Source organism: Gobius niger (assembly GCF_951799975.1).
Source record: "Gobius niger genome assembly, chromosome: 20".
In the NCBI taxonomy this organism is placed as follows: Eukaryota; Metazoa; Chordata; class Actinopteri; order Gobiiformes; family Gobiidae; genus Gobius; species Gobius niger.
Window position 1 is genome coordinate 10,205,977 of NC_136871.1, and position 22,877 is coordinate 10,228,853.

Genomic DNA, 22,877 nt, shown 5'->3' on the forward strand with positions numbered 1-22,877 from the left:
ATCCAAGAGACTCAGATCTACTAAAGTTTTATAAGCGCTGTTCTCCTAAGCAAGACAGTTTCACTTTCGGGTATTCGAGCTGACGCAGAAGAGGATTTCCCGTAACCAATAAAGGTTAATTGTTGTAATTTCTGCGTTGGCAGTGTCTATTATGAAGTGAATGTCTTAGACAAATGAAAAAACAAAGTAGTCAGTATATTTTCTATTGCAACAGTACACAACATGTAAAAACTCAATTTTTGATTTTGCAGATTGCTTTTAAAATCGAAAATACAATGAAAACTTAGTTGTGAGTTTAAATCTCTGAGTCTCAAATAGAAATAGTCTCTTTCCCATCAACAAATCAGTCAATTATAACAATTCTCAAATAACATTTAATTTTCCCATATTCGATTTATGATCCAGACGGTGCATCCTTTTGTGTGAAGCACTTGGAATTGCCTTGTGTATGAATTGTGCTCTACAAATAAACTTGCCTTTTTGTCTGTGTCATCTGTGATAGTCGTGTCGTCTGTGATCAAAATACATTTCTTGTGAAGATATTCTTGTTCTAACGTACTCATGATCAATATGATTTTTAAATTAACAAGGTCTTTCAATGTCAACAATTTCAGCTTCACATAAAGATCATGAGTATGTTCTCAGGGGCCCTGACAACTTAATGATACAATATGTAAAATGAAGAATGTAAAAGGAAACATGAAGCCTCATTAAGAACATATTAGTCTTTGTCTTTTCAAGCCGAGCTCGTGTGGACCCTGCACTGGCTGATATGACTTCAACAAAATGTGTGTCAAGACATTTTGTGGGGCTTTTCCAAATGGCTGCAAAATGTCATGGATCAGCATATTGTCAGAAGAGCACATTGAACTAAGATAGAAATACTTGAGGACATTTTTGCTCCTGATCAGCAGCACAAAGTGCTGTGATGGGTTTTGGGAGGTGAGTCTCGAATAGAGGAGAGGGGACAGTTTAGAAAAGTGGTTTGAGACAACAAAGAATTTCCTTTGGAAAAGATTTTTAACACTTTTACAACATAATTAACATAACATTAAACAACATGAGCTTCCAAGAACAAGGCGATATGATGAGTACATAACACTGTGCGTTTAGAAACAGAAATGGTTTCATCGATGTGGTTTGTCTCGCTGATCATCCAGCGAACTGTACGTCAGTTCCAATCAGCATGTAATCCTACAGCAGAGCAGAGAAGGACATCAGACCTGATGTGCAATATTGGCATCTGTAATTTACTGGAACTACACTGACCTTCATAACCTGCAGCTGGGTGTTCACCAGCTTCATCTTTCCAATTGTAGGCAGAGGGTATCCCTTTGCAAGTTCAGCTGGAACGGTCAAAAGCGTGTTTTAGTTAAGACTTCACAAGGCCAAAAGCTTAATACAAACTTAATCTACATAAAACATAAACGCTGCAGCGAACAGGGGCATCACTGTCATATGGTTGGGCCATAAAATAAACCACTGCAGTGAATTAAGAATTATGGGGAAACCTTATTTCATTTACACACTTTTCATTGGCGTTTCAGACTTATACTTGTGACTACTAATAATTCAACACTTTCTTTTAAAGTTGCTTCGCTCATACAAACCATTTAACTTTGGGATGATCACAACTTTCAGCACCATTTGGAAGATCCGATCGATGGATGTCACCTTTTGGATGAGCAAAACAGAATAAATTAGCCCGTTTTCTTGTCAAGGATAAAAACAATTGCAAAAATGGGTAAAAGCACTATATTCAATATTATTCAACATTTAGTGAAGAAAATATTAAAAGCTTAATACCAAGGGGCATCAAATTGAATAGACACGAAAGACTTTCCTGTTGACTTTCCGGTCAATACTAATGCATGTTAAAATCATGATTAACAAGCCGTACCTGAAAATCACCAACGTAACTTGTCCCCAGGGTCAAATCCATTCTGTGCAAATGAAAGTGCATCAGAATCTCAGTTTCAATGACCAGAGACCCATTGGCCTCATTTCTGGTATTTGTTTCATTTATTTTATCTATTTTTTTTTAACTCACTTGTTGAGAGTGACGGAGCCGGCCACCCTGGTGCCGCTGACGAACACTTGTGCGCTAACACTGCCGTCCTGTGGTGAAGCAAAGACTGTACGATTAAAGATCAGGGCAACATTTACGCCACATTTGGTGCTTCTATCACAGATAACATTTTAGATTACGGTCCACGAGTTCCATGTGTAGGTCCAGGGAACAAGAAAGTAATTATTATGATCGTACAGGTGATTACACATTTAAGTGCAAGGTTTAATAAAGGTGCAGTGTAACAAAGTGTAACAAAGGTGTAGAAAGTGTAACAAAGGTGTAGAAAGTGTAACAAAGGTGTAGAAAGTGTAACAAAGGTGTAGAAAGTGTGACAAAGGTGTAGAAAGTTTAACAAAGGTGTAGAAAGTGTAACAAAGGTGTAGAAAGTGTAACACAAGTGTAGAAAGTGTGACAAAGGTGTAGAAAGTGTGACAAAGGTGTAGAAAGTTTAACAAAGGTGTAGAAAGTGTGACAAAGGTGTAGAAAGTTTAACAAAGGTGTAGAAAGTGTAACAAAGGTGTAGAAAGTGTAACAAAGGTGAAGAAAGTGTAACAACGGTGTAGAAAGTGTAACAAAGGTGTAGAAAGTGTAACAACGGTGTAGAAAGTGTAACAACGGTGTAGAAAATGTAACAAAGGTGTAGAAAGTGTAACAAAGGTGTAGAAAGTGTAACAAAGGTGTACAATGTGTAATAATGGTTAACAAAGGTGAAGAAAGTGTAACAACGGTGTAGAAAGTGTAACAAAGGTGTAGAAAGTGTAATAATGGTTAACAAAGGTGTAGAAAGTGTAACAAAGGTGTAGAAAGTGTAACAAAGGTGTAGAAAGTGTAACAAAGGTGTACAATGTGTAATAATGGTTAACAAAGGTGAAGAAAGTGTAACAACGGTGTAGAAAGTGTAACAAAGGTGTAGAAAGTGTAACAAAGGTGTAGAAAGTGTAACAACGGTGTAGAAAGTGTAACAAAGGTGTAGAAAGTGGAACAAAGGTGTGCAAAGTGTAACAAAGGTGTACAATGTGTAATAATGATGTCCAAAGTGAAACGAAGGTGTAGAAAGTGTGACAAAGGTGTGCAAAGTGTAACAAAGGTGTAGAAAGTGTAACACATTTGTACAAAGTGTCCAAAGTGAAACAAAGGTGTACAATGTGTAACAAAGGTGTGCAATGGGTAGTTGCAGGTGTTTTGTCCAGCTTTATAAAGTTCCATGAATTGGGGGCGTGGGCTGTAATCTAAAGTGAGAAGTTACGTACACCTTTGTTACACCTTGTACGCCTTTGTTACACGCACAGCTATATGTCGTACAGTACCCCTTTGTTACACTTTGTACACCTTTATAAAAAATCTGCACTTAAATGTGTAATTACCTGTACTCGCATGTGTAATTACTTCTTTGTTACCTGTACCTACTCATGGAACTTTGGTTGGCGTGAAGTCTGTGAACGATCGGCCGTACCATGTTCAGAACAAACAAGGGAGAAAGGGTGCCATTGGTTTGGATGGCGTAGGCTGTGATGGTGCCAGTCGCTTGGATCGTTGCATTGTCAGATTCGAACGTGATTACAGGGGTTTTTACTGCCTTCACCAGCAACTTCATCATCAGTCCAGGGAAACGTTGGGCAATCTGTAATTACAAAAAGCAGAGCGCGTCTGAGGAAATCCCTGAAACTGTATGGTGGACCCAGGAGAGTGGCAGGGTATTGCAGGTATAGGGTTGGCAAACGCTTAAGCAGAAGGATATTCAGGATCACTCCATAGCGCTGGTGATAGGCTGCATAATGTATTTTAGATGTTACCTGTGGGATGAAAGCTCCAAACGTTTGAGTGTTGAGTCTTATAGGAGAGCTCGCTGGGATCTGTGGAGTCACGGTTTAAAGATTACTTTGATCAATGGAAATCAATCCAACAGCAATGGGTCTGAACATAACTTCTCCTTCTTCTTCTTCTTATTTTGTTATCAAATCAAATAAAAGGCTTCATTGTTTAGAAAATGTTCTTATTCGCTTCAATGTGTCACTGCAAAAACCATGACAGACTGAACTGATAATTAGCAACAAAGAGAGATTCTATGCAGGCGACATGAAGCTCGAGAACTTGTGTCTGGTCGCCCAGAATTTGGACTTGGTCATTTGGATTCTCCTACTTCACACAGGAGCAGCTCACCATGTCGTCAGTAATGTAGAGGCTGAGGGCTCCAGCTGTGGTGTACACAAAGCCTGCAGAATTGGCCGTGTAAGATGACAGGCCGATGTTCAGCATGTTGTTGCTTTGGGATGGCACTGAGAAGACTGCAGGGGTGAACGGGGGTTCCTGGTGCTTCCCAATGTTGTAAAATTCACCCTAAGTGCAAACAATGTTTACAATTACAGGTAAAGAACACATGAGGATTTCACAGAGCAAGTAAGTAAAGTTACCTTTAAACTGAAGTCGACAGAAGATGCAGAGATAACAGGCGACGACACCATTGAATACTCAATCTCAGCATACTCGTCTACTTTGGCTAAAACTGAAGGATGTTTGTAAATGTTTTTTTAATGTCACACAAGAGGCAGATGTTAGACACATTGAAGGTGTTTTACCATTGAGAGTTTTTAAATACGGATTCACATCAGATATGGCATCAGCGACCAGAGGGCAGATCTGCAAATATGGCATGGTTGGAAGTTGATATAAAAGCTCATCTGATCATGGTTAGCTTGACAAAACGTAACATACAAGAGATGCCTTAAAGTTGCAGTAGCCAATATTTTTCATAATATCTCAATACAAAATAAATAAATCACTTTAATTTATTTTTAATATTCACTAAATTTATCCAGATACTTGCAGATTGTGTTCTTGTGTTCTGGACTAAATCAAAATGCAAATATATTGAAAATGCAGAAACCTTTAGGAGCTACTTGGAGAGGGCTGGTGAGCTGCAGGCACCTCCTAAGCCTAAGAGATCTCTATACAAGACAAATGCTTTCAGTGTTACTGAGGCAGAATGGAGAGCTTGTCCTACCTGTTGCTGCAAAGCGCTGCGTAAAGCTTTTTCAATGAAGTTTGTAAACAGGTTGTACAGCCAGCTGAACAAAAACAAAACTAGTTACAACAAGGGGAAATTATGTCAGACGTAAAATGTTTTTCTTTTTTTTGTACTACCTGGCTCCACCGTGAAACTTAATGCTCACACTGCCCACAGAGGCGGCACAGTTGGTGCCACTGACTGTAGGGCGGCCTGTTTCATCGCTGCTGATGGCAATAGTTGTCGTTATGCTCAGTCCACTCACATTCAAATCAAAGGTGCCACTGTCTTTGCTATAAGCAAAGAAAACAATTATGCAGAAACACTTTGAAAGAAGAGCTGATGTAAATACTGTATGTGTTTTTACATACATGAATCTCAAGTATTTGACCCTCCAATTTCCCTTCAGACTCATGTAGGCATTTCCAATGGACAGTTTGACACCTGCACCCGGCACGGGGCTCACTGCTGACTCTGGCAGTCCAACATTGATTAAGTGCATGCTGAGAAGAGATTTTTTTTTTTACTGATATGACTTTTCAAACTTGCCTCTAACGTGCTCGTACAGTACCAGTCTTACTCTGTGAAACTATATGAGACTTTTCCGATCGGATTCACTTTCTGTGAGCCTGAAATATCGGGCAGCTTGATAGTGTTGAGTTTGCGCTGGATTGCAGCGATGCCAATTTCTCTGCCTTTCATCGGACAAACAGAGCATTAGGACGTTTCAGTGAATGTGGTTTGAAATAAAGAGCTTTTTATTGTTTATTACCATATTCAAGGCCCTTCTGTGTCAGCGTAACCTTCACCCCTGGGTTGATGCCAAATGTGAAAGTGGTCAATGCCACAAGAAGAAGCCAAATCTGAAGAACCATTTTCACTGAAAACAGAAAAGCATCAGCGTCACATGAAGCGGTTTGCATTTGATCAAGAGCCGTTAAATCAAAACTACTGGTTCCTCATTTTACTGTCTAACCAAATAACTTCCTGTTGGACCAAGGAGTGATAACGTTGACCTATTTTCGATTTCAAAATCATATTCACAATCATATGCTGATTTGATTCCTGAACTACAGAAGTCTGTTCCTAAATTCTGCAATTCGGGACATTCCTGGTCTAGTTTAAACATGTGATAAGAGTGTTAGACGACACCACATGACTTGTGATAAGTTAGCAACAGGCAGCTAGATTTAATTTAATTAGGAACTTGAAGGTCTCTTTTGGCCTCTTCACTTGCATTAAAAATCCAGATACAAATTCTCATAGAATTATTCGGATCAGTACAGATAATTTAGCACTGCAGAAACATAACAATATTCCAGAAATAGTTTTACATGTACATCAATCTTTTGGTGATTTTCCATCAGGGATCAGTTCTACTAAACTCTTCACCAACAAAAGCCTGTGAACATTTAATTTTACACATGACACATGTAAATTCTTTAAATACAGTCCTGCAATGGACTCTTACCTGAAGCTGGCTGCTGAGGACAGACTTCATCTGCGTCTGACTGCTAAAAGGGCAGGCGACAACAGAAAGAGAAGCACGTGGGTTTTAATTCACTTAGGCAATCAGAAACTCAACTTCAACACGAGGAAGTTCCAGAATAATGCAACACTGTGCAAACACAAGGCTTTACCCTCCAGTGCACTTCATGCTGTTACAATGTCTTATTGTCAGAGTAGCAAAGTGTCCAACACGGCATCCGGTCACTTTAAAACTAGATAAACAGTAATTGTTTTCACACAAGTTTATTCATGGCTGGCTTACTTACTTATGTTACTTACTCACTGGTTCACAATCCTACACCAGTCACTGTACTTCCCACTCAGACACGCCTGAAAATATGTCTCAGTGTAAATGCAGCACATAACAAATCATTTCACTCACATTTTTAACTTTGGGTTTGTAGATTAATAATATAACTTATCAAATGCAGACCATATTTTAAGAAATATTTGCCACAGTTTGGGATCCACTGCCATAGACATACTTCTGGATGAGCTGAGACATTTGTAGCAGCACTGTTGTTGCTGAATGGTGGGCGTTCCTTCCTTTGCTGAGCTCCTCCTCCTGCCATTTATGACACAAAACATAAAACATTGGATTACTGATTTATGTGAGGCTAGAAGGCAGCAATAATGTGGCTACTCAAAATTGGCAACACATTTTCTCTTATTCTGTGCCTTGAAAAGGTTTTACTGACATGACTGACTCCAGGACCTGTTACAGTCAAGTTTCAGAGTGAATGTGAAGTTCAAACAAAACAATCTAGTATCTGTCAAATAGGCCTACCTGTTTGTATTGACACTTAATCAGGGAGTAGGAAATCCGTCTATCCATTTTCTACTGCCTATCTGAGGCTGGGTCACGCGATAATAATAATGTAGCCCACAGAAGCCTACAGCTACAGGCAAGGGTCAGGCCTACACGCACTTGTCCTTGTTTGAAAGATGTCGTCGCCCCCTGTTGGTGGATTGTGACAACTACAATTTGCAGTTTAAACAAAGCAGTAGCCTGATTTAAGCTTATCAGACTGGATGAAATATACAAATTTGTCAGCCTATATTATTAGATCAGATGTTGCACGTTTACCTTCTTTATTACACGTCAATCCTTCATTTTTTCTACTAGGCTAATTATTTGCAAAATAACGCAACTACAAAAAGCTAAAAATACTGGCGATCTCTACAGTAGACAAAAAGACCCAATGACAGAAGTGTTGCTCGTGTAATTTAATTCTACTGCAGTCATAGAAAACGAATGCGACGTTATATTATTATTATTTATCGGATTCTTGGGCTTTGTATAAGACTTCAGAAAGTGTCATTAATTTCATTCATGATTTATTTATTTGTTTAGAGAAGAGAAGAGAAGAGAAGAGAAGAGAAGAGAAGAGAAGAGAAGAGAAGAGAAGAGAAGAGAAGAGAAGAGAAGAGAAGAGAAGAGAAGAGAAGAGAAGAGAAGAGAAGAGAAGAGAAGAGAAGAGAAGAGAAGAGAAGAGAAGAGAAGAGAAGCCCCGATGTATCTGAACAAATATCCGGCCTTGAGAAGATGACCGTCGTGCTTTAAGCCCTTTAATAAGTCTTGATTTATTTGAGGACTTGGGACTCCGTGCATGGAGGTCGGTGTTTCCGGTAAGATGATTTGATTGGAATAAAATGTAAATATAGTAAATATATAGACCCTATAATTGTTTGTAAACATTCCGGGCTTAGCTGGAGGCAGGAAGTTGGATTCCTATCTATTTCCATTGGAGCTGTTGTCATGGTAACGATAAACAAACGTTCACCTGTTTTGGGAAATATCAAATAAACCGTATTTTATCGTCTCAAATGTCATTCCTCTTGGTCTGGCACCTTAAGCCACAACAGGACCACATTTTTGTTGTAGTTTTACACTTATAATCGCTAATAATAATAATAATCAGTTAAAGGTTCCATCGAAGGATCGCGATGTCATCATTCGCGCGCGTTGCCATGGTGTTACGTCAACGTTCCATGAGACTGGAACGCGTCCCTTTTGAACAGTCCAAGGCGTCCTGGGTGGAGGCGTTTCCCTGCAAGCAAGGGAAAAACTTCGACAAATAGTTAGTGTGGTACATTTAACAGACTTGTTTTGGGGCGCTGATTGTTGTAAGTATGAAACCTTGGGCCCTGGGCACACACCATGGTGGTGCTAGGGGCCTCGGGTAAACAGTATTCTTTACACCCCAGTTCAGCGTGAGGAGCAGATAGTTTGTGCTTGTGGGTTAAGTGCGTGTGTCTCAAATTTGCGCTTGCACTTTGCCCAAACATCCTGACAACATGGCAGAAGGATTTAGGTCGTTTGAGGCCTCCCTCCACCATCTCGATGAGAGCCAAAAGACGATCATCGCGCTCAAATCACAGCTACATGGTCTCACACAGGAGAACGAGCTTTTGAAAGCAGACAATTCGCTTCTTAAATTTGACAATGAGGCAAAAAGCTTAGAAATGGACACTTTGAAAGATCATTTCAATTGGAAAACTGTTGATATGAAAAAACAGTCAGAAATGATACAGAAAGGCTTTGTGAACACTGTCGCAGCTATTAAAGCGTGCTATGTGGATCAAATTACTGAGCTACAATCCAAAATTAAGACATTAGTTGGCGAAGTACTGGCTAATGTACCTGAACAAGACATTAATGAAATCGTTCGGGAAGAAGAGAGTGTCTTTGTAGAGATGGTTCAGAACACTCTCATTTTTGACCGCCAGCCGTCACATAACCCTCAAGAAATTCACTCTGAGGCTGAAAACAGGACTTTAAGAGAGGAAAACGCAAATCTGACTGCCTCACTGTCTAATTTGCAGTACGAATATTTACTATTAGAGCAAAAAGTCAAAACTGAGAGGAGTCATTGGACTCAGCAAGAGATTCGCAAAAACGCTTTGATCACAGAGCTTGAGGACCTAAACCAGAAAGTTACGTACTCTGATTTGACCATGAGAAGATGCCAGGCTGAGCTTAAACATTTTAAGGAAGAGGCAAATGACTTGAAGGCAAAGTTAGCTGCGAAAGATACTGCTTTTCAGGAGGTTAGTGCTCAGTTGTCTGCAGCAAAAAATGCTGCAGATTTGAGAACAGGGACTCAAGGAAACAATGAAGGTCTCGATGATACTATCAGTATCAATGAGCCTACTTGTAGCCAGACTGAAGACGCCAATGACTCACCGAAGGTTTCTCTATTGATGCAGACATTAAATGAGTGTGTAGATATTTATTCTAAGAAGAAAAAAGCAGAGGAACAACTGGAAACTTGCCTCAAGGAAGATGTGAGGCTTAAGTGTGAGAATCTCTCGCTTATGGCAAGTCTGAAAATGAAGACATCTGAGGTGGAGGCACTGTGCAAGGAACAACAGGCTGAAAATGCACAGTTGAAGAAGCAACTCTCCGATCAAGAGTCTACATCTGGACAAGCAGTGGACTTAGAAAATGAAAGGAAATCGAATGAAGCTGAGATGACAGAAAAAGCTTTTGAGTCTGTTGGTACCCAGACTGACGACACCAGCCACCAACAAGTCTCAGAGTTGACCACCCTTTTGTCTGAGAGTGAAAGGACCATTGCAAATCTGCAGGAACACCTTGAAACTCACAATAGGGAAATTGAGAGGCTTAAGAGTGAAAATTGCTCGCTTACAATGGATGTGTCTTATCTTCGTCGTAAACAGTCAAATCTTGAGATGGCTGTTGATACTATTGAAGCAGAAGTAAGGGAATCACGAAGCGATGTTGTGACACTTAGAGGTAAAATCTCATCTAAAGAAACGCAGCATCAAACTGATGTCAAGCAGCTTAGAGATTCTCTGACTGTTGGTGAGGAAACAATTGAGAGGCTGCAGAAAGAAATTGAGGACTTAAAACAAGCTGAACTGTGCCAAGCTAATGGACGTTCCGCCAAAGGAGATGAACTTCAAACTGTGAAGTCTGACCTTGAGGGCAAGGAAAAGTCTTTGAGAGAGCAGACATATAAGGACTTAAGCAAACTTAGATCAGAGGTGGTGAAGCTGGAACTTGAAAAAGAGGAGAAAGAACTTTTTATCTTGGAAAGAGACGAGACTATTGACAAACAAAATGCTGAAATAGTTAGTTTAAAGGAGCTAGCCGAGGAGTTGCATGGTCATCTAAATGAATACAAGCAAACCGCAAATAATCTCCAACAACAGCTGCAAGAACGTGAGGAGCAATACGTTCTATCCCTTGCAGAGGAGCTTTCATGTTCAGCTTCAGTGACAGAGGATCAGCGTGGTCAAGAACCTCAAAGCACATTCTGGGGCACAGTCAAGTCTATTGCAAAGCCAGTAGTGTACTTTGGGTGTGTAGCTCTGACTTCCTTTGTGAGTTACCAGGCAGGTATGAATTCGAGTGGTCCAACGTTTGAGTGTTCCACTCCTCCGGTTGGGGTCCCCAAACCCTGGGAACTCATGACTTTCTAAATCAGGGTCTGGACTGAAGCTTTCTGAATCTGAGCCTGGATCAGAAGCTGGATTAAATGCAACAGGCTCACCTCTACCTTCTGCAAGGGAAGGGGGACTGCTGAATCTGAGGTGATGGGTCATCTGTGCGGGGTTGTGTTGAACCTTGGAAAATCTAATACACATTTCTTTGCATTTTTCACTTCATTGGGAAAAACAATGTGGTGATTATTGTTTTGAATTGTGTATAGAAATACCAAGCACAAAACATGGCCTAGCACATGGCCTAGCGCAGAGCCTCTGTACTTCAGGGGGTCTTAGGACTCTCTTTCCGAAGTATATCCCTGTCTGGACTACACCTGGAGTAACAGTGGCCTACGCTAGAATTAACCAATATTTTAGCTAAGGCAACTCTATCCTGGGGTATATAATGGTCATGGCCCAGACCATTATAAACCCCTTCAGGTGACTGAGGGCACGCGTAAAGACCAGACAGCAAGAGATATGTTTAGCCTTTATTTGTTACAATTTTGATTATTATGGCTCACAGCTTGTTAAAACCCCAAATTAAAAATCTCATAAAATTTGAGTATTTTAAAGATGGACTATGCCATAATCAACAAAATTATAACAAACAACTTTGCATGTAATGAGTCTATATCATATATTAGTTTCACATTTTAAGTTGAATTACAGAAACAAATGCACTTTTTCATGCTATTCTAATTATATGATGAGCACTTGTATATCCCCAGTCTGGGCTACACTGAGGGTTAAAGGAGCCTCGGCTAGAATTAACCAATACTTTAGCTAAGGCCTCTCTATCCTGGGGTATAAAGGTGAAACTCGGAAAAAGTAGAATGTCATTAAAGGAATAGGCCACCGTTTTTACATACTGAGATATGTTCTTACCTAACCTTAGACGAGTTAATATATACCCGTCTGGTCTTTGTGCGTGTGCTCTGTCACGCAAACGGAGCACATACGCAGCCTCTCCCACATGTCATATAGCTCCAAAAAAGTGCATTCATTTCTGTTATTCAACTTAAACTGTGAAACTAATATATGAATATATGGATGGATGGATGGAATGGATGGAATGGATGGATGGAAGGATGGATGGATGATGGAAGGATGGATGGATGGATGGATGGATGGATGGATGGATGGATGGATGGATGGATGGATGGTTGGATGGATGGTGGATGGATGGAAGGATGGATGGATGGATGGATGGAAGGATGGTTGGATGGATGGATGGAAGGATGGATGGATGGATGGAAGGATGGATGGATGGATGGTTGGATGGATGGATGGATGGAATGGTTGGAAGGATGGATGGATGGATGGAAGGATGGTTGGATGGATGGATGGAAGGATGGATGGATGGATGGAAGGATGGATGGAAGGATGGTTGGATGGATGGATGGATGGAATGGTTGGAAGGATGATGGATGGATGGATGGATGGATGGATGGATGGAAGGATGATGGATGGATGGATGGATGGATGAATGGATGGAAGGATGGATGGAATGGATGGAAGGATGATGGATGGATGGATGGAAGGATGGATGGAATGGATGGAAGGATGATGGATGGATGGATGGATGGAAGGATGGATGAATGGATGGAAGGATGATGGATGGATGATGGATGGATGGAATTGGGCGGCACGGTGGTGCAGCGGTTAGCGCTCACGCCTCACAGCAAGAAGGTCCCGGGTTCAATTCCCACCTGGACTGGGCCTTTCTGTGTGGAGTTTGCATGTTCTCCCCGTGCCTGCGTAGGTTTCCTCCGGGTACTCCGGTTTCCCCTACCACTAAAAACATGTACAATAGATTCCCCTCTGGGGCCAGGACTCCCCTGAAAAAGAGATGGGACTATCCTGGTTAAATAAAGGTAAATAATTACAGAAATACATGCACGATATTCCAATTTTTTCCTGTACCGTATTATGGCCATGGCCCAGGCCATTGTAAACCCCATCAGGCCAGATTACAAAAGTAGTGTTGAGTGCGCTCTTAAAGCATGCTACTTTACTTTTTGGTGCAAAAATACCCACAAAAACATATGACATAGGAACCAATGGAAGTGGCTAAACTGGCAAATACATCGATATGTGATCGGTTTAGGTGCCAAATATTAGTCGCATTCCATACAAATTAAAATTTCACCCAATTTACTAAAATTATTATTAATGAGAAGAGTGAGATTGGCTACCTCGTAAATTAGGTACATATTCTGGCCGAGAGGGGTCTGGCCGATAGGATTTGGCCTCAGGACTCTTACACACAGGGCCGCTTCTTGCGTGTCTGCATACATTAGTGTATGAATGAAAGTGTGAATGGATGACTGGTTTCTTGCTGTAAAGCGCTTTGGGCTTAATGATCACCTGACTTGGACCAGCAGTATATCATTTTCAGTATTAAATGATCTTTTATCATGATCTTTTACTTATCCCTGATGATTGGCAATTCAGGTCCGGGATTTGACGTTTGGTCGTGGTACCCCCTCACACACACTAAGTACTTGATGCATGTGTATTGGTTGGATCCATAGAACTAAATCCAGTATTTGCCCAGGATTGGGTGATAAGTGAAGCTAATAAGGCACATTACCACATGCATGATGTACTTTTGGGTCACTGGTAGGCAGGTCATTTAAAACGAATATAGTGTGTGAATGACAGTGAGTCCGATAACCCCAGAACTCTACCTTTAATGCTATAGTGTGCATTCACATGTCACATTCGCTAATTTATTCTCCCTCTGTTCTGCCCTAGACAAACCACTGCTCTCCCTCATGGCCCACGATACCACCACCCCAAGCCCATAACCCCCACTTACTGCCTCAATAAAATCACCTTTTACACCTGAATCTGCTGGCTGTCTCATCCATTGCGTTGGCACCTTCACCAGGAATCAATTTATATCACAAGATTACAGTTATATTTTTCACTGTGTACATCGGTTCTGTCAATTATGTCGAATGTTTGTCTAGAATATTAATTGTGGCTTGAGTGTAAGTATTTAAAGGAATAGGCTGCCGTTTTTACATACTGAGATACGTTCTTTCCTGAGTTTAGATGAGTTGATGCGTAACTGTCTCGTTTTTGTGCGCGCTCAGTCACACAGATGAAAGACGTTGTTAGCATTTAGCCTCTCCCAGAATATTCCTATTATATGAACCCAAACTGGGGTGAATTAATTAAAGTTCTGCATAAGACATCCAGACTCCGGCCTATTTTTCATCTATTTTCTAGGACACCGTCATTTCTTAGTTTTCTTATTGTATACATTCTCTGTTGGATTTCATGTGCAAAAGCTGGAGACAAAATTTACATTGATGCTTGTTCCACTAACCTTTCTAGAACACACAAAACATTCACAGCTCTTTTCTGTCCTCTGGCCTCAAGAGGGCGATGACGAGCCGTGGCAGAAATAGTAGGCGAAAGGCTATAAGACAAAGACATAATCAGCTCTAATATTTAATTTCACTTTTTCACTTCAAGTCCAGTAGTTTTTATGTAAAGATTGTAAGAAGAGAAAGAAGGAAAGATGGGATAGGAAACAGAAAAAAAATAATGCAATTTTCATGTTATATATTTGAGGGAGTGGTCCCAGGGATGGTTTGGTTGCCTACAGTATTCCACGGCGAATGCAATGGACCTCTCTGAAGCTGGATCTATAAGGAATATCATGACACGTCTGTCTGCGCACGAAACATGTAATTCCAATATTTCCAGAGCAATTGTCCATAATAGATTACAGCGACAGCAACTAATTTACTAAACTAATTTGAATTGGAACATTTGCCCTATTTCACTTTCTTTCAAACTACAGCCATTAAGTGTGTATTGACTCATTCTTTGAGTTTTCATTTCCAGTGCCATGTTTTAATATAAGCTGCCGCTCTCAGTTTAACTTGTGGTTTATGGCAGCTGCAGCTCGGTGTTAAATTGACCACAAGGGTTAACCGAGAGAACGTGAAGGCGTCATGATGCTGCGCGCGTAATGGATTTCCCCATCAGCGCCGTTTCTCGGGGAGCAGGAGCTGCGGCCATCCAGCCCGAGCCCCTCTGAATTAGCCTCAATATATTTCAGCGCCAGAGTGACCTTGCCGCCCTTCCTCGCCGTGTGTTTGTCACACCGATGGCCTCCTCGGACGGACCGGAGGAGGACTGCGTGTTGCAGAGGGGGAGATCTCAGAGTGACCCGAGCAGCATCACCGAGGTCCGTTTGGCTGAGACGCACCGAGAAGGTAAAGGGGAAAACGCTCGGACGCAGAGGCTCTGACACCTGTCATGTGCGCACGCTTCTTCTGCTGGAGGCGCGTGCATAGAGGTGACACATGGGGTATGATGGTGATGTCAAGAACACAGCTGCTGCCTGTTAAACCGGGATCTTTTTTTTTTCTTGCTGCAGGTTCATTTATATGCGCAAAGCGTAGGCTCTGTTGTAAACGTGCGTCATTAAACCATCTTCCCCATACATGGACCTAGCTGTTAACGCAGTGTGCTGATAATCGAAAGAATGCCATACAGACGACACAAGAAGCGCATCCAAAGGCGTAATATCACTTGTTTAGATCAGAGTGAGGGGCATTGATGCATCGGTGCCATATCCCCCCTTTTTCATGCGTAATAACCTGTCAAAAAATGATCACCCTTCAATGTCAAGCCACCACGTTCTGCAGACCCACGAACCCAGGTGCGATTACAGCATTACAGGCCACATTTTTTTTGTCATAAATGAGCAGAGTAGGCCCTGTCCAGTTAGATGAGGAGAGGCTTATTGTGTGTTAGGTTGTTGCTATGGTGATCCCATGGGAGGAGGCAGTTTCCTTCCAGCTGTGTGAGGAGTGAGGGCTGCTATACCTCTGTCAGCACATACAGGCATATAATCCATAGAGAGAAATATGTGTGTGTAGGCCGTAGACCCTTTACAGTTATATTATGAAAAGGAAAACTGAGGAAAAACATGAATAAATCCAGCCAAAACTAAGGACTTTATCAGATGTAGGATGCAAAGTCACGCCAGTTTGAGATCACAGGCCTATATTAGTTGCTCGTAGTCTCGATTGTTTCACAGGTTTGCACTCTGCAGCAGGAATCTCTTGATCACTGCCAACTGGAGGCATTTTGCGTTCTTGTCACGTTGTTCGCGGTTGCCATGGTTACGTAACAGTGCCCAAAAAAGAAAAAAGAAAAAGAAAAACTCATGAGACATCACTTAAAGAAGGGTTGCCTCGTTTGCTCCGCGTTCATTAATGTAAATTTGTCACCATCGTGATCCGTGCAATTCTCTGCAACATCACCCGAGTTGAAGAAAAGTGTCTGCGTTCCCACTGTTTGGCACTCGCTCTTCGCTTTGCAAGAGACATGGCAGCCCCTTTTTACCCCCTTATTTACTACTGTACTTTTGTTTTGTCCTCAATAGTAATAATTCTGAGTGAATCACAAAAGTATAGTATATTCAGCCTACATTGCTCTTTCTTGGTATCTTGGTAACTAATCTTTAAGGGGAGACACTACAGTTTTCAGGTTTTGGGCCAAATTGGTCTCTGAACATACAAGCTTTCACCTGGAAACAAAAAATATACCTAATCTTCCCAACAACATGTTTAAATATTGCACTGATTTAATGTTTCCCCATAGATTTATATGGGAAAGCCTTTCTCTCAAAATGCATCTTCCTCTCATTGTGGCGACACTATCTCGACGTCAGTTGCTCCTAAAGACTTCAAATTTTCCTGCCTTGGACTGAACAATATTTTGAAGAGTTTTTCTGAGGGATTTTTTAATATCTAATTCTTATCCTGATTTATTGAGTTTTAAATGTCAAAAAATAAGGCGAAAATTGAATTTTTTACAGGTTTTCCACTAAAAAAAAGTCTGAAAAAGTCTTGGTAGCTCATTTATCAATAAAATAAAACCATAAATTTCAATGTAGCTCAATCCGTTATTTAGATTTCATCGCCGAAAAGATGATACATTTGGGGTATTTTTAGGCACCTTGTTTTTATATGAAAACATAAACTGACAGAAGACTTGCAATATTTTTTTTCTCACATTTATGCCAGTAATCTACAGCAAAAGTTTCAAACTGATATCTGTACATTTAAACATTTTCCCAATTCACCTGCAGTGTCTCAGTGGTTCTCGAGCTGTGGCGGCTTCTTCAGGTGGTCATTTGCAATTTGAGTTTGTTGTTTTCCTGGTTTAGATATGCTTTACACCAAAGGGATCATTTATCACGTACAAAACGAGCAGCACATGCAAAAGCGGATAAGAGCAGGTTCATTTGTTGCCTTTTTTTTACTCACGCCGCATTTACATATCAGGTTTGGAGCCTGAATACTGTAGCACGGGCAATATCAAATGGTATATTGTGGGTGAAAAATGCCAACAAAATAGCTTATTATATTAGTCCGTTTGCACCAGACTGTTGCATTTATCCTGGATGATTGACGATTGAACATTAGAGTTTGGTTTGTTTGCTATGGTGCAACTCTTTACACCTGTTGCACTGCAGTAATCTCCGCCCACTCTACTTTCTGATGGGACTTCACATCTTTGGCCCTGATGAAGAGAATTGGTGGAATTTGGCCGTCCAAGTAAACAAAAAAAAAAGCTCTACTATAGTTGCATTGATTTAGTGGACTTTTGTGTCTTTTTGAAGCCTACTTAAGTCCTGACTCCTGAGTTGATCTGGATCTAGGCCTGGCGTGACTTGGAAGGTCAAAATATTTGATGAGGTAGTAATGTGGACTATTTGAAAACCACTTATTGTTGAAATGGCCTGTTGAAATCTTTGAGGCTCACAAAAGGAAAAGGAAGAACTTGCTAAGCTAGTAGACTCGTAGTCAAAGATTTCAGCCACTAAGTAATAATTTGATCAACCACAAAACTTTTTTCATATCTCCTTAATGACAAATGTGCTAGTTCACTTTAAGTGGATTGCAGCATGAATCATTTGCACTTAGGTTTTATGGCTCTCGTACCTCAGCTGCCCCCAGGACACAGGTGCTCAATAAATACTAGTATTTTATTTATACATGCCTTTCAGTCATGTGATCTGTGTTGTTGTGGCAGCCATTTTGAATACCGAAGTAGCATTATGTTGTACTACCACATGTAACAATATTTCTACTCAGGATGAAAATGAACTGATTGATTGCTCAAGAAGGTAACAGTAAAAACACGACCCCAGAGACGCACCTTTATGTGACGAAACCAGTGAGTCCGTGTTTAAGATGTTAGCATGCTACCAGTTAGCATTTTGCTTCAACAACTCAGCTCTGACCTGTCCAAGAGAAAGTCCTGAACCACAAACATCTGGCCTTGGATACAACGTGCTGTTACTGTAGTAGTAGTTCCCCAGTGGTCATAGATGTGAGCCACACATGTGTTTATCGTGTTGAAGCCATTGACAGTTGCTAACCGGTAGCATGCTAACATCTTGAGCAGCTTAAACACTGACTCAGACTGAGACTCTGTCGACATGACAAACTGTAAAAATCACAGAGAAAGGTCTTCGGTTCTCTCTTTGATGTGTTCATTTAGTCTTCAGAGTTAAGCAGATCTTTTGTAAATCCCGCTGAAGCTCGACAGACAGCACTGCTACGTCTGTGCCACATTTGCTGTTTATATCACATAAACGTGCGTCTCTGGGGCCGTGTTTTTACTGTTCTGTACTGTTTCTTCTTGGGGAATGATTACGAGTACATAAAAATGCCACTGTCAATCAGTTGTCTTTCATTTTCATCCTGAGAAGAGATATTGTTACAGGTTGTAGTACTGCATAATTCTACTTCTGTATTCAAAATGGCCACCGGAACTATACGTGATGTCATTGGAAACGCATGTATAGGACGAAATGTTAAAAAGTATGGCTTTGAGAAAGTCTAACTGTGTGTTGCTTTGTGCCGTGCATTGGTCTCTTTTGGCCTCTGCTGAAGGTAGGTGCTAATGTGCTGCTAAATGGGGTCAAGTGCAGGGAACAGGTAAAACATTAGCACCATAGCAGCGTCCTATTGGAGAATACTTTTGCTGTATCCCTGTTTGATCAGAAATGTCACACTGGAACAACTTGACCTTTCCTCAGGTTGAAAGAATCCCCATTTCCATAAACTTGACTGTATCTGTCAAGTGAAAAACTGTGCCCCTGAAGGCAGTAGATAAAGGATTTAGCTTCGCTGGCTGCCGGGGTGATTAATGTAGACTCCTGCTGTAACCGTTTGACTCTAATGTGAGGCCATACATGGAAACGTGACTTTGCTGCGGCAGTAATACAGCAGTCTGCGCAGCGAGTTTCCCCTTGAGTGGTACATCGATTATGCCAACACACCTCGCTATGTGTCAAAGTCACTATTACAAATGCACCATTTCTATTTTATGCCAACTCATCTCCCAGGCCAGAGAGAGCGAGGCTAAGCGGCAGTGACATCTCTAGGTTGCACTGACTGCAGGGCTCTGTGGTGCATCTCTGAGCGTCACAACACGAGCCTCCACCATGTGCCAGGGAGGGCAACACAGTAGGTTGTTGTTGTCACTATTTACTGACTTAAGAATAGTTGCTGGGTCATATGGGAGAATGTGATCAGCCTTCACAATTTACATACAGTTTATGGAAGGCATTTTGTCATAGAGACCAAGCATGAAGTGGGTTTTCTTACTGTTATACCATCAAATTCAAGCAACAGTCAGCTTTGTCTCGACGTCTGCCCCCGTTTTTATTTTAAACGCATTTTAAAGGGACTATACGGTGTTTAAAAATGTTAAATAATGTATTTTCCTCCCCCTACATGTTCCAACAATGTCTTAATGTGTATAATGTGTTCACCACAACTGCCTCTAAAATCTTGCACTGTCACTCAAAAAGGTGTTACTTCGGGTCCGCATTGCCGTCATGCACGAGCTTAATATAGAAGGTGCAGTTACACGTATGACCTGAGGTGGCAGTAGTGAGCATAAAATGGCTAACTTGCATATAGTCTCTTTAAATAAATAAAAAATCTAATAGCCCTATATTTAACCTCTTACCTCCCGCCTTAACCGAGCGCATTTCCTCCAGTTCGGCTTTACCCAAATTATAGTGTAATGACTCATTTGAAGGCTAAGACTGTCAGAACTGATCGCAACTTTTTTGTCATGTTGTTTATGCGTTTTTGTCACGTTTCTTCTCTTTTTTGTTGTTGCTTTTTTGTCATGTTTTTGTTTCTTTTTCACTGCTTTCTTTGGTTCTTTTTTGTTGTGTTTTCACCACATTTTTGTCTCTTTTTTATTGATTTTATTGTGGCTTATTTATCAACATTTCTTTAATTTAAATAGACATTCTAATCATGTCCCTGGGTTTTGACCCAGTCCTGTTACCCTAGCACATTACCCCATCTAAAACAAATGTAACAGAAGTCACAGGGTCAACAAAAGGCTACATTAGTTGGATGTTCTCGAGGCAATGACCAAAAGTAAGTTCTCTCATTCACTTTTTAATATATTTGTCAATATGTCTACCGAAACTAGGTTTGTGATTTTTGATATTCTATCCTTTACTTTAATTATTTCTAACATGTTGATTCATTTTTTGACAAATCATTAAAATGTGCTCAATGTCCACATGTTATTAGCATCAATGCTAGATATATATATTTCATGTTTTGGCTAAATCTATGCTAAAATCTCAGTCCTGTTACTCATATCAACTGTAACATGGGTGAGAAAGTATAGTAAAAAAAAATATATGTACATTTCTGACATTGACAAAAATATATTTTGAATTGTATAATAGGTGTATTTATTACTAAATTGAATGTTGAAAAATGTAGAAATTTAAATTTTAAATTTGAGGAAGTACAACAAGTAAATGACACCCATTTGGTGGAATGACAAACATGTTTCAAATGGTGGGGAAAACCTGGAGGAGACCGGACCAGACATAGGAGAACATGCAAGCTCCACACTGAAAGGCCCCGATTGTGCTGCCAGCAGAAAGAAGAACTTCAGCGACATGCACTTATCATAAACATACTGTATACAACATAAAAATAGCTTCAATATCAATAAACGGGTATTTATTACAGTTAAAACATAAAAGTCAATAAAGGACTTAAAAAAATACTGACTTTATAAAGATACCATGCTGCTCGGCTGCACGGACGCTTGAGTGAACAGAAGAATTGGTGAAACTGTACATCCCCCTTCCCCCCATTAACCACTCAGGCTCCCCTCCCCCCAACAACCAAACAATCTGTCCTCTAAACAACATGTCACTACCCCACAGTTGCATCTACTGCACATACTTGATTTTGGCTCATAACCAGACGGGAGACACACATGCTCAAGCATTGTATGTATTCATACACCGTTTACGCCCCATTTCCTCTTCTTGGTGTCTGTCCCGCTGGCTTTGCTCTTCAGTTTACTATAGGGCTGCATTATATGGACAACTGCAGATAGCTTGAATATTGCATTGTAATATTACTGGAATATTTTACTTGACCATTTCAACACAGTACGTTGTATTGAATTAAAACTAATCAAATTGTGTCAAACCTGTGGACAAAATAATGTGTAAATCTTGATTGATGTGATATTGCATAACATGTTGAGATAGATAGATAGATAGATAGATAGATAGATAGATAATTTGGAGATATTCAATGTAGCTCCAGAAAAAACTGCCTGAGGGTGCATTAGAGTTTCAGAAGGTACAAATATATAAAGAGAATCTCGGCATTGAAATACCTTGTGATTCAACTAAACAGAGCAGTGCAAACATTTCAAAATGAGGTTTCAACGCTCCCCTTTGCACCCCTGGAATCCCAGGCCTGTGTAGCCCTTCTTCTTAGCATATTGTCACGCCTACTTTGGCTGTAGTATGCTTCATAGCACCTCATATGACTTGTAGACAAACTGAAGGCAAGGGTTAAAATTTGCTTAATGTTATTGGTTAAATTTACCCAGCACCACACACAGACACACACACGCACACACACACACACACACACACACACACACACACACACACACACACACACACACACACACACACACACACACACACACACACACACACACACACACACACACACACACACACACACACACACACACACAGGGTGAATCTCCTTGACTTAAGCCACGTAGCCATTTTCACATAATGTTTCTTTTATGAATGTTGCATGCGCTGACCTAATTCTTTTCTGCGCGCAGAATAAGCAGCACGTTGCACTTGTGAACAGCACAGCGCATCCCGCAGCTGATCCCTCTGACATCCTCATCCCACAACAAGGGAGTATTTGGAGCACATGGAAACGGAGCAGAGATATGATCACTTGGATGCCCTTGAGAGGCTCTAGACCTCCCCACTATACAGTTATTTTAGCTCGTTTGTTTTTGTAAAATCCACACCGCCTCCCACACAGCAGCAGCAGCGGAGCAGAATATGCAACTCTACCGCGAGATACTACACTGACAGATGTAATTAAAGTAAAGGATAGAAGTGAAAAGAAGCTCTGTTGTGTTTTCAGAACACAAATACGTGCTTTTCTGACTGTGTACTTGAAACAAAAAACATTTCAAAGGATGAAAAATCTTCCATATTCACTAACATACTCAATATAAGATCCTGCCTCAGATCAGGACAAGTGCTGTATTAGCTGTGGTGAAACTGTGGCACTTGCAGAGGAGAGTTTTCCCCTCATACAGGGACAATATTGTTTCAGTTCAGGGACAAGTTCAAGGGAGCAAAATGCTCTTCTCATTGTGGTGTATGAAGAAAAGGCTTGGTGAGTCAAAAAACTGTGTTGAACACAAAGTCAGAGGCCTACTCTACTGCAGGGGTTTCCTGGCCACTTGGCCAAG

At 40.7% G+C, this 22,877-nt stretch overlaps 2 protein-coding genes across 2 annotated transcripts in view; one reads left to right on the top strand and one right to left on the bottom strand.

Moving 5' to 3' along the window:
• Positions 1-1,041: 1,041 nt before the first annotated feature.
• LOC306979773 (bactericidal permeability-increasing protein-like) lies at positions 1,042-6,691 on the bottom strand. Its single transcript, XM_079578890.1, has 16 exons — positions 6,547-6,691; positions 5,848-5,955; positions 5,656-5,770; positions 5,447-5,578; positions 5,213-5,368; positions 5,073-5,136; positions 4,648-4,708; positions 4,483-4,574; positions 4,232-4,408; positions 3,865-3,924; positions 3,525-3,692; positions 2,051-2,118; positions 1,901-1,943; positions 1,611-1,674; positions 1,270-1,346; positions 1,042-1,194 (listed from the first exon to the last, which is right to left on the bottom strand). Exons 2-16 carry the CDS (start codon positions 5,948-5,950, stop codon positions 1,153-1,155), a joined length of 1,422 nt encoding a protein of 473 aa, XP_079435016.1. The 5' UTR covers positions 5,951-5,955; positions 6,547-6,691; the 3' UTR covers positions 1,042-1,152.
• An 8,325-nt stretch (positions 6,692-15,016) lies between these two features.
• The window catches only part of phactr3b (phosphatase and actin regulator 3b), a 70,312-nt gene continuing 62,451 nt past the window's right edge, over positions 15,017-22,877 (top strand). The window contains exon 1 of the mRNA XM_079579288.1: positions 15,017-15,274. Within this exon, the coding sequence (XP_079435414.1) occupies positions 15,166-15,274 (109 nt within the window). The 5' untranslated portion in view covers positions 15,017-15,165. The remainder of the gene's footprint in view (positions 15,275-22,877) is intronic.

What these genes read in the sequence shown, in the direction of transcription:
- LOC306979773 (XM_079578890.1), bottom strand. Translation starts at nt 5,950, where the DNA reads ATGGTTCTTCAGATTTGGCTTCTTCTTGTGGCATTGACCACTTTCACA. An exon ending in GTCTCATATAGTTTCACAGA is followed by an intron (nt 5,579 to 5,655) that starts GTAAGACTGGTA and finishes ATCTCTTCTCAG; the next exon opens with CATGCACTTAATCAATGTTG. An exon ending in GATCATCCCAAAGTTAAATG is followed by an intron (nt 1,347 to 1,610) that starts GTTTGTATGAGC and finishes TGACCGTTCCAG; the next exon opens with CTGAACTTGCAAAGGGATAC.